At 35.4% G+C, this 16,779-nt stretch overlaps 1 protein-coding gene across 9 annotated transcripts in view; it reads right to left on the bottom strand.

The window, feature by feature from the left end:
* Positions 1-16,779, bottom strand: part of MLLT10 (MLLT10 histone lysine methyltransferase DOT1L cofactor) — a 207,443-nt gene that overhangs the window by 78,846 nt on the left and 111,818 nt on the right. For all 9 annotated transcript variants that reach the window (XR_003037741.2, XR_003037742.2, XM_025000949.2 and 6 more), the window contains exon 9: positions 9,924-10,019. Coding sequence is in view for 7 of the 9 variants with exons in the window: in XM_025000949.2 (XP_024856717.1) it covers positions 9,924-10,019 (96 nt within the window). In the remaining 2 variants the exon portion in view is untranslated. The remainder of the gene's footprint in view (positions 1-9,923; positions 10,020-16,779) is intronic.

Here is a 16,779-nt window from a genome sequence, read left to right as displayed (position 1 = left end):
AGCATCATCTGCCGGAGTTGTACGAGAGCTTCAAGTAGGTGGAGGAAGGGAAATATCGAACTACAACCCCCACCTGATCCTGTCCCACCAAAGCAGGGTAGGGGGTGAGAATCACTCGTGGTTCACAGTCCAGGAGTGCAGGCTCACCAAAAGACTGAGAACTAACCACAGGAATATAGAATGCTTTCTGCCTCTCTTAACATCACATTATTTAAAAAGGCCTACTTTTCATACTTGCTTTTATCCATTATATCATACACATTTTTTCACAAAAAACTATAAGGCACACTAAAAGACACATATACAGCATGAAAAGAATAAACAAACATCAGAACCAGAGACAGATATGGCAGGATTGTGGCAATTACCAGCCCAGGAATTTTAAAATTATGATTAGTATGTTAAAGGTTTTAATGTAAAAAAACAGCATGCAAAACAGATGGATATTGTAAGCAAAAAATGAAAAAGAAACTCTAAGGAAAAATTAAAGAATCTTTGAGATCAAAAACTCTATAACAAAAATGAAGACTTTGATGTACTCATTAGCACACTGGGCAAGGCTAAGAAAAGCATCTCAGAGCTTGAGGACATGAAACTAGAAACTTCGAAAAACGAAGTCAAGAGAAAAAACAACTAAGAAACACAGAACAATATCCAAAAATCACAAGACAACTATAAAAGGTGTAAACACAGTTGTAGTGGGAGTAACAGAAGGAAAAGAAAGGAACAGAAGTAATTTTGAAGGAATAATGACTAGGAATTTAACCAAAGTAAAGTCAGAAACCCAATGACAGATCCAAGAAGCTCTGAGAATACCAAGAAAGATAAAGGCCAAAAAGCAAGCAAACAAACAAAAGAACATAGGGACATCATACTGACAATGCAGAAAATCAAAGACAACAGAAAACACTCTCAAAGAACCCACAAGGTGGACAGCTTTACCTACAAACGAGCAAAGAAAAGAATTACAACTGACTTCTCTTCAGGAACAATGCAAACAACAGAGTGATGTAAAATATTCAGTGTTGAGGAAAAAAAGAAAACTAAAATTCTGCACACTGCAAAATTATACTAAAAGTGAAAGACAAAGACAAAAACTGAGGTAATTTGTTCCTGGTAGCCCTGCCTTGCAATAAATGTGAAAAATTCTTCAGAGAAGGAAAATGAAACAGGTCAGAAACATGGATTTATAGGAAGAAGCACATCAGAGAATGAATCAATGAAGGTAAAGTAATTGATTTTTCTTATTCTTTTTTTTTTTTTATTTTTCTTATTCTTAATTGATTTTAATAGTTTGCTCAATGATATATTTGATTTATAGTTATATATTCATATGCTATGTACACCATGTGTAAGTGAAATGAATAACAGTATTGACAGAAAAGACAGGAGGTAGAAATTAGGAATACTTTGTTATTATAAGATACTTGTACTACCATGAAATAGTACAGTGTTACTGAATGTAGCCTTAGATACACTGTAAAGACATACTACAAACATGAGGACAACCAGGAAAGACGGAAAAAAACAACTGATATGTTAAGAATTGAGAGAAAAAGAAATCATATAAAACATCCAAAAAATACCACACAAGGGAGATAACATGTTGAAGACAAAAAACAGGAACAAAGACCAAGAACAAGAGCAACAAAAAAGTAATCTGCTTTTGTAGATACCAATCTAAACTGTATCAACAAATCACTCTAAACATAAATGGTCTAAATATACCAATTAAAAGATAGAAATAGTCAGAGTGAATCAAAAAACAAGACTCAAGTGTAGTAAATATAGACACATGTGATTAAAAATCACTGGATGTAAATAAAAAAAATCAATAAATGGAAGAAGATATGCCACACAATCACTAATCTGAACAATCCAAGAATAGCTGTATTTCAGACAGAACAGACTTCAGAGCAAGGAAAGTTAACAGGAATAAAAACTGACATTATATACCAATAAAGTTATCAAGACTACAAGATAACACAGAAGTCTTTCATGTGTTTCTGCCTGACATCAAAATACATGAGGCAAAAACTGACAGAACTACAAGAGATGAAACCACTCCTGTAAGTAGAGATTTTAACATCTCTCTATCAGAACTGGACAAATCCAGTAGGCAAAAAATCAGTAAGGACATACTTGAACTGACCAACATCATTAATCAGGTGGACATAATTGACATCTACAGACTATTGTATCCAATAATAGCAAAACATACATTCTTCTCAGACTCACATGGCACATTCATTCACCAAAACAGATCACATTGTGCACCATAAAACACACTTCAACAAATCCTAAATAGAAATCTTATAATGTCCTAAACAACATCATCTTTTAGGACTTTTTTTAGTCTTTACTAAATTTTTTGCAAATACTGTTTTTCTTTTATGTTTTTGATTTTTTGGCCACGAAGCATGTGGGATCTTAGCACCCCAAGCAGGGACTGAAATTGCACCCCCTGAATTGGAAGGTGAAGTCTTAACCACTGGACTGCCAGAAAATCCCCAGCGTTGAATGCTATATTAGAAAAAAAAGATCTTAAATGAATAACCTTACCCTGTTCTTTAGGAAAAGAGAAACAAAAAGCAAATTAAATCAAATATAAGCAGAAGGAAAGATAAAATGAAAAAGCACACATCAATGAAATGAAAACAGAAAATCAACAGAGAAAAACCAATGGAACCAAAAGCTGGTATTTGAAAAGATACATAAAATTGATCAATTTCTAGCCAGGACAACTAAGAAAAAAAAGGGAGGACACAAACTGCTAATATCAGAAATGAAAGAGAGAACAATTAACTACACACCTCTTGGCCATTAAAGGATAATCAAAGAAAATTATGAACAACTCTATGTTCACAAATTCGATAACCTACTGAAAACTGATCAATTTCTTGAAAGACACAACTGTTAAAAGTCATACAACAAAAGAGACAATCTGAACAGGCCTATGGCTATTAAAGAAACTGAATCAATAATGAACCACACCCAACAAAATACAGAAAGCACCAGGTCCAGATGGGTTCACTGGTAAATTCTACAAAACACTTAAGGAAGAAATTGTACCAATTATCTACAACCTCTTTATTCCTGTGATCCACACAAAGGCTTTGGCAAAGTCAAAGCAAAAGTAGAGATTTTTCGGGAACTCTCTCACATTCTGCTGAAGACTCACTTGGAGAATGTTGAGCGTTACTTTGCTAGCGTATGAGATGAGTGCAACTGGGTGGTAGTCTGAGCATTCTTTGGCATTTCCTTTCTTTGGGATTGGAATGAAACCTTTTCCAGTCCTGTAGCCACTGCTGAGTCTTCCAAATTTACTGGTATATTGAGTGTAGTACGTTAACAGCATCATCTTTTAGGACTTGAAATAGCTCAACAGGAATTCCATCACCTCCACTAGCTTAGTTCATAGCGATGGGCCACTTGACTTCAGACTCCAGGATGTCTGGCTCTAGGTGAGTGATCACACCACCGTGTTATCTGAGTCATTAAGATATTTTTTGTATAGTTCTTCTGTGAATTCTTGCCACATTTTCTTGATATATCTTCTGCTTCTATTAGGTCCATACCATTTCGATCCTCTATTGTGCCCATCTTTGCATGAAATGTTCCCTTCAGTTCAGTTGCTCAGTTGTGTCCAACTCTCTGTGATCCCATGGACTGCAGCAGGTCAAGCTTCCCTGTCCATCACCAACTCCCAGAGCTTTCACAAACTCAAGTCCATTGAGTCAGTGATGCCATCCAACCATCTCATTCTCTGTCTTCCCCTTTCCTCCCACCTTCAATCTTTCCCAGGATCAGGGTCCTTTCCAATGAGTCAGTTCTTCACATCAGGTGGCCAAAGTATTGGAGTTCCGCTTCAGCATCAGTCCTTCCAATGAATATTCAGGACTGATTTGCTTTAGGATGGACTGGTTGCATCTCCTTGCAGTCCAAGGGACTCTCAAGAGTCTTCTCCAGCACCACAGTTCAAAAGCATCAATTCTTCAGCGCTCAGCTTTCTTCATATTTATAGCCCAACTCTCACATCCATACATGACTACTAGAAAAACCATAGCTTTGAGTAGACGGACCTTTGTTGGCAAAGTAATGTCTCTGATTTTTAATATGCTGTCTAGGGTGGTATTAGCCTTTCTTCCAAGGAATGAAATGTTCCCCTGGTTTGAAGAGATCTGTAGTCTTCCTCATTCTATTCTTTTCCTCTATTTCTTTGCATGGATCACTGAGAAAGGCTTTCTTATCTCTCCTTGCTATTCTTTGGAACTCTGCATTCAAACGGTATATCTTTCCTTTACTCTTTTGCCTTTAGCTTCTCTTCTTTTCTCTTCTCTTCTCAGCAATTTGTAAGGCCTCCTCAGACAATCATTTTGCCTTTTCGCATTTCTTTTTCTTGGGGATGGTGTTGATCATTGCCTCCTGTACAATGTCACAAACCTCCATCCATAGTTCTTTAGGAACTCTATCAAATCTAATCCCTTGAATCTATTTGTCACTTCCACTGTATAACCGTAAGGGGTTTGATTAAGATCGTATCTGAATGGTCTAGTGGTTTTCCCTACTTTCTTCAATTTAAGTCTGAATTTGGCAATAAGGAGTTCATGATCTGAGCCACAGTCAGCTCCTAGTCTTGTGTTTGCTGACCGTACACAGCTTCTCCATCTTTGGCTGCTAAAAATATAATCAATCTGATTTCAGTGTTGACCATCTGGTGATGTCCATGTGTAGAGTCATCTCTTGTATTGATGGAAGAGGGTTTTTGCTTTGACCAGTGCATTCTCTTGGCAGAACTCTGTTAGCCTTTGCCCTACTTCATTTTGTACTCCAAGTCCAAACTTTCCTGTTACTCCCGGTATCTCTCAACTTCATAGTTTTGGATTCAAGTCCCCTATAATGAAAAGGACCTCTTTCTTTGGTGTTAGTTCTAAAAGGTCTTTCAATGGACAATGGAGTACATGTATACTTTCAAACAAAGTTTTTCTCCAGATACATGCCCAGAAGTAGGATTACTGGGTCATATGGTAACTCTAGTCTTCGTTTTCTAAGGAACCTCCAAACTGTTCCAGAAGCCTATATTCTTGCCTATTTCCATAAACCAGTCTCATTCTTCTAACTCCTTTTATCACAGAGATGCATTTTAAGATACGGCATCCAATGAGATCCTTTCATCTGCCAGCAGTTCCCAATAAAGAACAATTAACTATACGGGAGTCTGGGATTGACACAGACAACATTGTTATAGTTAAAATAAATCACCAACTAGAACCTACTATATAGCACACAGAACTCTGCTCAACATTTTGTAATAAATAGGAAAACAATTTAAAAAACAATGAGGGAAAAAGAAAACATTGTATTTAGTCAAGTCTAAAACATGTTAATTACATATGTACGATTATGTTATGTGACATTGAGAGAGGAAAAATGCTACCTATTCAACCATCACCCGATTTTTTTTCCTTTGATATACAAATTTACTTCACACTAAAATGAAAGCAACAAGCCTTAAAAAAAAAAAAAGTGATTATAGCAAGGTTTCAGAATAAGGTTAATGTAAAAAAGGAAACTGGTTTCCTATATACCAGGAAGAAACAAGTTGAATTTCAAATTATAAATCCTTAGGTTAAATCTAACTAAATATGTAGAAGGTCTGTATGAGGAAGAAACAAAACTTTGATGAACAAAATTAAAGAACTAAGTAAATGGAGAATTTTTCCAACTTCATAGATAGATAAATTGCCAATATCATCAAAATGTCCCAACTTCATCTACAGATTCTAAACATTCTGAATCAAAATTCCAGCATTTGTGTGTGTGTGTGTGTGTGTGTGTGTGTGTGTGTGTGTGACTATTGAGAAATTGATTCTACACAAGAAGAAATAAAAGACCCGAAATAGCCAACGTAATATTGAAAGGCAAGTTGGAGCACTGATATTAACTCAATTTCAGACTCACTATAAAGTTACAGTAATTAGGACATCATAGTATTGATGAAAGAACAGACAAATAGATGAATGGAACAGAGAGCCCAGAAATAGATCCACACAAATACTGTCAACTGATCACAAAAGTAATACAATGAAATACAGATAAGCTTTTCAACAAATGGTGCTAGAATATTAAATATGCACATAAAACTAAAAAAAAGGAATCTAGACACAGAACACATATCCCTTATAAAAATGAACTCAAAACGGACTACAAACTTAAATGTATAATAAAAAACTATAAAACTCTTTATAAAGAGTTTATAAAACTCCTTGTCTAACTGAATGAACGTATGAGTCATGCAGTGTAGGGCCCACCCAAGACAGAAGGGTCATGGTGGAAAGTTCTGCCAAATGTGGTACACTAGAGAAGGGAATGGCAAACCACTGCATTATTCTTGCATTGAGAAGCCCATGAACAGTATGAAAAGGCAAAAAGATGAGAGTCAATTCTTAGGCAGGTTCATAAGAAGTCCAGGGTCACCGAGGAGGATAAAGGGGTCTGGGGTTCTCCAGGAGGAGGAAAGGACAAACTTTTTTTTTTCCTCTACATTCTTAGTCACATAAAATTAAGTTTGTTTTTTTTTTTCTTTAAGCCTGGAACTGATGATTACACAATTCAGTTTAAACTCTGTACTAGGGATTATATAACAACAATGTACCCTGCTTGAGGACAGTTTCTCCTTCCTGAAAACCTTGTGATTAATCCCAATATATTAGAATGTATTTATGAGGATGGGTCTGGTAGGATCTATCTACTGTTAAATTGTAATCCTATTATCCTAAAATGTAAATTGTGGGACAGGGTTTGGTAAAATTTTCACAAACTTGAGACATTCTTTGATTTATTATAATAACCAATTAAAAAAGTATATAACTCCCTTGCTAACACTAGCGAGGGGTGCATTCTCCATCCCCTTTCTGATGTCTATGTCAGAAGCTTTCTCTGTCCCTTTTTATACTCAAATAAAACTCTGCAATACAAAAGCTCTTGAGTGATCAAGCCTGGTTCCTGGTCCTGAAGTTTAATCTTCTGAGATAACGAATCCGATACCATTCACTGTAAGCTGTCAAAGATATGACACTAAAACATGAACACCTCAGTAGGTGCCCAATATGCTACTGGAGAAGACTAGAAAATAATTCCAGAAACAATGAAGGGATGGAGCCAAAGCGAAAACAAAGCCCAGTTGTGGACATGACTGCTAATGGAAGTAAACTCCAATACTGTGAAGAACAAATATTGCATAGGAACCTGTTACGTTAGGTCCATGAATCAAGGTAAATTGGAAGTGGTCAAACAGGAGATGGCAAGAGTAAACATTGACGTTTTAAGAATCAGTGAACTAAAATGGACTGGAATGGGCAAATTTAACTCAGATGATCATTATATCTACGACTGTGGGCAAAGTATCCCTTAGAAGAAATGGAGTACCCCTTATAGTCAGTAAAAGAGGCCTAAATGCAGTTCTTGGGTATAATCTCAAAAACAACAGAATGATCTCTGTTCGTTTCCAAGGCAAATCATTCAATATCACAGTAATCCAAGTCTATACGGCAACCTGTAATGCTGAAGAAGCTGAAGTTGAATGGTTCTATGAAGAACTACAAGACCTTCTAGAACAAAGACCAAAAAAAGACGTCCTTTTCTTTATAGGGGACTGAAATGCAAAAGTACGAAGTCAAGAAACACCTGGAGTAACAGGCAACTTTGGACTTGGAGTACAAAATGAAGCAGGGCAAAGGCTAACATAGTTCTGCCAAGAGAATACGCTGCTCAAAGCAAAAATCCTCTTCCATCAACAGAAGAGACGACTCTACACATGGACATCACCAGATGGTCAATACTGAAATCAGACTGATTATATACTTAGCAGCCAAAGATGGAGAAGCTGTGTACAGTAAGCAAAAACACAACTCACACAACTCAATACCTGAAAAACAATACAATTAAAAAATGGGCAGAAGACCTAAGTAGACATCTCGAAAGAAGACATACAAATGGCCAAAAGGCACATGAAAAGATGTTCAATATTGCCAATAATTAGAGAAATGCAAATCAAAATCACGATAAATTATCACTTCACACTGATCAGAATGGCTATCAAAAAGTCAACAAATAATAAATGCTGGAGAAGGTACTGAAAAAAGGAAACCCTCCCCTACACTGTCAGTGGAATGTAAACTGGTACAGCCACTATGGGAAATACTATAGAGGTTCCTTAAAAAACTAAAAGTAGAACTACAATATGGATCCAGCAATCCCACTTCTGGGCAAATATCCAGAACAGACAGTAAGAACTAATTCAAAAAGATACATGCACCCCAAAAGTTTACAGCAGCACTATTTTCAACTGGTAAATCATGGAAGCAATCTAAATGTCCACTGACACAAACACACACAATGTTCACAGATCAGAAAACTCAGTATTATTAAGGTATTAATACTCCCCCTCAAATGATCTGTAGATTCACTGCAGTTTGATTCAAAATACCAGCAGTTTTATTTCTAAAAGCTGACAATCTAATTCTGAAATCCATATACAAATGCACAGAACCTAGAATAGCCCAAACAACTCTGAAAGAGTACAGTCTTGGAAGGTGGACCCTATCTGACCTCAAGCATCATTATAAATCTATAGTAATCAAGATTGTGTGGTATGGAACAGAATTAGAATCTAGAAATAGGCCCATATACAGATGGTCAACTGACTCTCAACAAATGGAGGTAAAGGTAATTTAATAAAGAAAGGACAATCTGTTCTAAAAATGGCTCAGGAAAAACTGAATTATCAATATTCAAATCAGTGGACTTTGATGTATAACTCACGTCATACACAAAAATTAACCCAAAATGGATCACAGACCTAAATGTAAAAGATAAAAATATAAAACTTTTAAAAGAAAATATATGTATCTGATAAATGACTTGCAACACATAATGCTTCACAAAACTCGGTAATAAATCAATAAAAAGGGAGAGGTGGTGGATAGATGTGGACCCTTCACCAAAATAAATAAATAAATAGCTAATATTCACATGAAAAGATGTTTAATGTATGTATAGGTCACTGAAGAAATACAAATCAAAATCCTCTAGTGTCACCACCATCCCTTTCCGGATTACTGCAATAACCTCCTAATGGCCTCCTTCCTTTCACTCTTCACTCTCCACAGTCCATAGAGTCTTCCTTTCATTCTTGACTCTCTATAGTCCAGTAGCCGCAGGTTCTTATAAAACCTAAGTTAAGACCATGTTACATCTCAGCTTAAAACTCTAATGGCTCATTTTTCACTCAAATTAAAAACCTTCCACTGGCTTATATAGTCTTAGAAGATTGGCCTCTCACACTGGCCTCTTCTCCTACTGCAACCCCCTCACCCTCCTTTCACAGTAATCCCAGCTGCCTGTCCCTGTCTCCACTTGCTTTCATGTTAACTACATGATAATAATCTTAGTAATATTTAACATTTACTAAGTAATACTTACTATGAACCAGATATTGTTCTAACTGCTTTAAATGCATTATCTCATTCAATTCCAACAATTATCTCCCCCCACTTTACGAACAATAAAACTGAGTTACAAAGAGGTTAATTAACCTAAAGAGTTCAGTCTGTAAGTGTTGAAGCCAGAATTCAAAATCACAGATGGAAGAAGTCAACTGCACAGCCCAAAATATACATGTCAATGATGTCACCTACTTCTTAACATTCTTAAGAAATAAGCATAGAATAAAGAGAAGATAGGATAAAGGACTAAGAGAGGGAAAATCAACGTGCTTGATGTAGTCTCAGAGATGTAAAATTGGTTAGGAGGAACCAGGACAATTCAAGTATTTTCAAAATGCAGCACATAACTAGTTAAAAGGTAAAAGTCAGCACAAAACTAGTTATTACGTAAATCAAAATATGACATTTAAAACTTACTTTTTCTGTAGTAACAGTCAAGGAAGGAACCAATGCAGGTGATGGTTCTGGTTGCTTCTTATGTTTTTGTTTGTGTTTGTCCTTTTCTTTATATTTCTAAAAATGAACAGAAGTAAAATACAATTTAAATTTAAACTGATATATACATAATAAAGATGGTATTTCTTTATAATTACATTCAAGTAATTTAAAATATTAATAAATGCTTGTCAAAAAAAAACCAAACTCACTTCTAATCAGATATCATTTTATATATAAACAATACTAGTAATATATGATGGTATTACTACATCTATTACTATATATTACAATATATAGTACTACTACTGTAAGTAATATTAAGGTGATTTGTTTTCTTATCCTTGACCAACCTAAAAGATGAACTGAAGTCTACATTTGTATCTGACAAACTATTTTTGTCCTATTAAAAATACCAAATGCTGTTGTATAGATTTCATAAATAGTACTTTAAAATTTCTATACACTTTGACATGCACTATCACCTCATAATAGTATCAGATTCTCCAACACCATGCATTAAATTCTATGGCCCATAAACTACAAACCAGTGCACAGAAACTCAGACAAGAAATTCTTTTTGATGTTTACTCAAAACATAGACAAATCAGTTATCTCTGTTAAAACTGATGAATTGAAATACAAAAAGAATTAATAAGAAATTAACTACATATTAGGAACCCAACTTTATTTAACATCAAAATACTTTAACCAAATTGTTCTCAATTGTTTGAATCAGTAGGTAAGCGTATTGTAAGGGAAGTTATGACCAACCTAGACAGCATATTGAAAAGCAGAGACCTTACTTTGCCAACAAAGGTCCATCTAGTCAAGGATATGGTTTTCCCAGTGGTCATGTATGGATGTGAGAGTTGGACTGTGAAGAAAGCTGAGCGCCAAAGAATTGATGCTTTTGAACTGTGGTGTTGGAGAAGACTCTTGAGAGTCCTTTGGACTGCAAGGAGATCCAATCAGTCCATTCTGAAGGAGATGAGCCTGGGATCTCTTTGGAAGGAATGATGCTAAAGCTGAAACTCCAGTACTTTGGCCACCTCATGCGAAGAGTTGACTCATTGGAAAAGACTCTGATGCTGGGAGGGACTGGGGGCAAGACGAGGAGGGGACGGCAGAGGATGAGATGGCTGGATGGCATCACTGACTCGATGGACATGAGTCTGAGTGAACTCCGGGAGTTGGTGACGGACAGGGAGGCCTGGCGTGCTGTGATTCATGGGGTCTCAAAGAGTCGGACACGACTGAGCGACTGAACTGAACTGAACTGAACTGAAAGAGTTAATTCAACTTATTTCTCATAGTACTTAAGTTTAACCATTCAGAGCACTTAATCTATTCAAAGCATGAAAGAATACTACCACTGGCCCTGCCCTAGAAGAGAGAGCATATCAGCAAAACAAAATGTGTACAAATAAAGGATAGATGTTTTACTATAATACCTAAGACTACTGTCCCTTTTTGTTTTTAATTACTGATTTAAGTACATAAGATACCTCTCTATAGCAAGGTTAATACTTTAGAAAATGTAAAATAAAAGTAACAGTTTTTATTCAGAGTTTTTAGGAAACTTTGTTACTATGAAGTTGTTTTAACTGTGACAGATCATAAGGAACCATGCCTCTAATTCTTTGTATGAGGATGTCATATAGAAGTTGAGGAGCCAAGAGCTTTGAGAAGCCCTCTATGGCTTTCACCTTTGCCGCCTTAGTTTCTAGTCATCATGTAGAGAGTCAGTTCACACTTTTCTGATAGAGAGGCTAGGTAGAAAAAGAGGTCCCATGGAGAAGAACTGGGGTTAATCCCAGCCTAGAGTCAGCAGCATGTCAATTGAGACACGTAAATAAGACTACCTTACATCACCCAGCCAGCCACCAGCTGAGAGTAGACTCATGATTAAGCCCAGCTGATACCATGTGAAGGCAAGACAAATTGTGCTGAGCCCTAACCACTAAAAAATGTATACCACTAAAAGTCGTCAAGTGGTTTACCAAGAAATAGTAGATAATTCAAACAAAACCAGAATTCACAACTAGGTAATGGGAGTTAATGAAAGTAGAAATTAAAAGTAACTCATATTGGAATTTTTATATTCACCAAAATAACAAATATAACTATACAATCTAGTTTATAAATATGATCCTTGACTGCAGTAAGTTCTGTATCAATACTCTTCTCCCATAAAGGTAAGACAGGAGCCTCTCCATCCTTCTTCATGTTCTACTTCCCATACTGGGCTTTATTCATCAAGGGTACAAGAGCTGGGATAATTTTATATATATTTTACAGAGAACGACGCTGAAAAACAAGATGAACAATCTCTACGAGGCTTCCCTGGTGGCTCAGTCAAGAATCTGCCTACAATGCAGGAGACTCGGTTCAATCCCTGGATCGGAAAGACCCCTGGAGAAGGGAATGGCAATCCATTCCAGTATTCTTGCCTGGAGAGTCTCATGGACAGAGGAGCCTGGTCGGCTACAGTTCATGGGGTCGCAAAGAGCTGGACACAACTGAGAGAATAACACACTCACAAACAACAGCTACAATCGTGGAAGAACAGAAGAGTAAAAACTAAAGTATACATGTATAGGTATAAAAACATGAATGTATGTAAGACAAAATAGAATAATACACCACTTTGGTCCTATGTAATACACCAAGAAATATATGCTGAGATTGTAAATGTTCACTGGGAGAGATTGTGAATAGATTACATCTACAATATAGGCCTGTGAAATATGAATCAATGCAGTGTAATGACTTTCACACTAAAGAGATAGGCTGGTTTTAACAGAACAGGAAAAAAAATTCAGGAAAATATTCAGTTACATCTAAATACTTAGCATATGAAAAAGATGGGATTCCAAATCAGCAGGAAAGACTGAAATTATTTAATAATACTAGAAAAAGTGGTTAATAATGTAGTAAAAATGTCTTATACAAAAAAAAGATAAAATCTAAACAGATTATTTTATAGTTAAAAATTAAAATAATCTAAGAGGCTGAAGAAAATGTTTTTTAAAATTTGAAATTTAAAGGAGGAAAGACTTAAGCATAAAACAAAGTAAAAATCAGAAACAGAAAAGGTAGTTTTAGCTATTCAAATTCAAATACTTGTGCATCAATTTAAAAATCATTAAAAAGCTAAAAACAAACTGAGAAATAAGTTAACATGTTCTGTATTTTAGTGTTTAAAATGTTGATAAATCAGTAAGAAAAAATAAACATGCTATGAAACAACACAAAGGACAATTCACAAAAGAAACAATGAGCCACAAAACAAAAAATGTGCAACCAAGGACTGAAGAACTAATGGCAATACTATTCTATTACCTAAATTTTTTTAACACCAAAACTGTTGGATTTTTATTTTTAATTTTAAGACCCAATGTTGCCCAAGTTACAGTGAAATGAGCACTAGCATACAATGCTAAAGAGAATGTAAACATGCAATGGACCATTTTAAACATAAGAGTTAGAAACCGTAGATACAGTACCTGACTAGTAATTTCATCTCTAACAAGTGAAGGTTCAAATATAGTTTATTATGCTACTATTTGCAATGAGAAAAAAAACTGTAGATAATCTAAATGTTCAACAACACAGGTGTGGTTGAAAAAATTATTATACAACCATGTAATGGTCATTTTAAAAGTATGTTCTAAAGGAATAAAGATCTGGTAAAATGGTTAATATGAGTTTCACTCTAAAATTTTATGCAAAGAGTCAAGCTTCAGAAAGAAAAACAAAGCTGAAGATGTCACAGTTTCTGATTTCAAACTATACTACAAACTGTTGGTAATCAAAACAGTACGGTACTAGCACAGAAACAGACACTGAGATCAGCAGAATGGAACAGAATCCAGAAATAAACCCATATTTATAGGGTCAATTGGGCTTCCCTGGTGGCTCAGACAGTAAAGAAACTGCCTACAATGCAGGAGACCTGGGTTCAATCTCTGGCTCAGGAAGATCTCCTGGAGGAGGAAATGGCAACCAACTCCAGTATTTGTGCCTGGAAAACTCCATGGACAGACTAGCCTGGTGGGATCCCATGGAATCCATGGGATTGCAAAGAGTCAGAACACGACTGAGCAACTAATACTATAAGGTCAATTAATCTACAACAAAGGAGGCAAGAAGAATCAAAAGGGAAAAGATATTCTCTACAATCAATAATGTTGTGAAAACTGGACAGCCACATGCAAAAGAATCAGACTACTTTCTCACACTGTATACAAAAATAAACTCAAAGTGACTTAAATAGAAGACCCGAAACCATACAACTAAAAGAAAACATGGACAGTATGCCTTTTGACATTGATTTTAACAGACTCTTTCTAGATATGTCTTCTCAGGTAAGAGAAACAAAGGCAAATATAAATAAATGTGCCTACATCAAACTGAAAATGAAAAGCTTTTGCACAGTGAAGGAAATGAAACAGCCATATTTGGAGACAATACATCTGATAAGGAGTTAATATCCAAAATACGCAAAGAACTCATACAACTCAATATGCAAAAAAACAAATTAAAAAATGAGCAGAGTACATGAATAGACATTTTTCCAAAGAAGACATTCAGATGGCCAATAGACATATGAAAAGATTCTCAACATTATTAATAATCAGGGAAATGCAAATCAAAACCACAGTGATATACTACCTCACACCTGTCAGAATGGCTATCATCAAAAAGACAACAAATAACAAGTACTGGAAAGGATGCAGAAAAAAGAACATTTGTGAACTGTTGGTGGGATTGCAAATTAGCTCAGCCACTATGGAAAACAATATGAAGATTCCTCAAAAAATTAAAAATAGAACTGCCTTATTATCCAGCAGTTTCACTTCTGGGTATTCACCCAAAGAAAACAAAAACACTAATTTGAAACAACATACACACAACGTTCACTGAAGCATTATTTGCAATAGCCAAGATATAGAAGTAACCCAATTGGCCATCAATAGATTAAGTGCATAAAGATGCTGCGTGTGCCTGTGTAACATTACTCAACAATTAAAAAAAAAAAACAAAACTTTCTATTTTACATGAATGGACTTAGATGGTATTATGTTAAGTTGAATGGACTTAGATGGTATTATGTTAAGTTAAATAAGTCAGAGAGAGAAAGACAAACAACACCATATGACCTTACTCTTATGTGGAATCTAAAAAACAAAACAAACCAAAATGGAAACAGATTCAGATGCAGAGTAGGGTGGGAGTGAAAACTTTCAGTTATAAAATAAGTAAACAAAGGGAGGTAGGTATAAGATACACCATAAGGAACATGGTCAATAATATTGTCAAGAACACTGGACAGATGGCTACTGGACTTATGGTGATCATTTCATAATATATGTAAGTATCAAATCACTACATAGTACACCCAAAACTAATATAATACTGCATATCAACTATATTACTTCCATAAAAAATGTTTAATAAGTGAATAAAAATTTTATGCAAAGAGAGAACAACAACCAGAAGGGAATAAACACTATTTTTATGTAAAACTATAGGTCAGGACAACTGGTGTCACTCCCAAATACATCAGTGTGTATAATTAACAATAAAAATAATCAGAATTGTAGCAACTTATAATATACATATGTATATAAAATCTCATTTCATCCTTAAAGCAGCCCTGTGATGATCTACTTTTATAGATCAGAAAGGAATGGCTTAAACAAGTACAAAATAGATTCTTATCTATACCTCCCAAGAAACTTAGCTGAAACAAAAACTTTTTTTAATTTAAAGAAAAAAATAAATAAGGTACCCATGACAAACTATAAAAAGAAAATTTGAAAGAGTAGGGGAAAGAAGAAAGATTTAAAGGAAAGGAGAGAAAATGATTCCATCTTAAAAGTATCTTTAGCTGCAGAATGAACTACTTTCACTGTAGAAGGTAGGGACAATACAGGAGTTTTTAACCTAAATTTAGAGCATGATGAACAACTAAGAGACATTTCCAGTATTCAAACCGGAATGGTTAAAGAAATCATTAAAGCAAAAGTAAAGTACAAGACAGTAGAGGTAATACTTGAAATAAGCTCCTGTCTTCCGACACAGAGGAATTAGATATCTCAGAGTCTGAGGAATACATATGTTATCACAGAAACACTGGTAGAAAGAAATGTTTGGGGTAAGTCAGAAAGTGAATTCTAAAAGGAATGCAACATCGTGCTTGAGGTTATTTCCCCAGAAAAGTTCTAAATTAACAAAGATGTGCTCATATGTGGAAAAGATTTCATTATCACTAAGTATGAAGAAGAGTTCATCAGGAAGCCTAATATTAGAAATTAAATTTCTACTACGGAAAAGAGGATCTATGTTCAGTAACTCCCAAGGCTTTAAATGGTGATTTAAAATCACATCAATTTTTTCCAATGTTAACAATTAAAAATCAAACAAAAACCAGTGAAAACAACAAACCAAACAGCAACCCAAACTGGGGGAATGATGAGTGAGTGAGTGAGTGAAGTCGCTCAGTAGTGTCCGACTCTTTGCGACCCCATAGACTATAGCCTACCAGGCTCCTCCATCCATGGGATTTTCCAGGCAAGAGTACTGGAGTGGGTTGCCATTTCCTTCTCCAGGGGGAATGGCAGAAGCAGATAATACATTAAACAAAAACTAGCAAGCAAGCAGTGAAATAGAAGACTCTAGAAATAGAGCAGAAGTTGCCCTGAACTGAACTATAGAATTCAGCTATTAATAATCCTACTTCCAATGAGCTAAAATTCTGAAAAATATCACAAAAACTCCCAAATCTGCAGAGAAACAACCTTTTCTTTTGCTTTTCCTGACTACTTAATTT

The sequence above is a fragment of the Bos taurus genome, chromosome 13 (assembly GCF_002263795.3).
Source record: "Bos taurus isolate L1 Dominette 01449 registration number 42190680 breed Hereford chromosome 13, ARS-UCD2.0, whole genome shotgun sequence".
Classification (NCBI taxonomy): domain Eukaryota; kingdom Metazoa; phylum Chordata; class Mammalia; order Artiodactyla; family Bovidae; genus Bos; species Bos taurus.
Note: the sequence above shows the minus strand (reverse complement) of the source record. Positions and strands in the feature narration are given on the sequence as shown.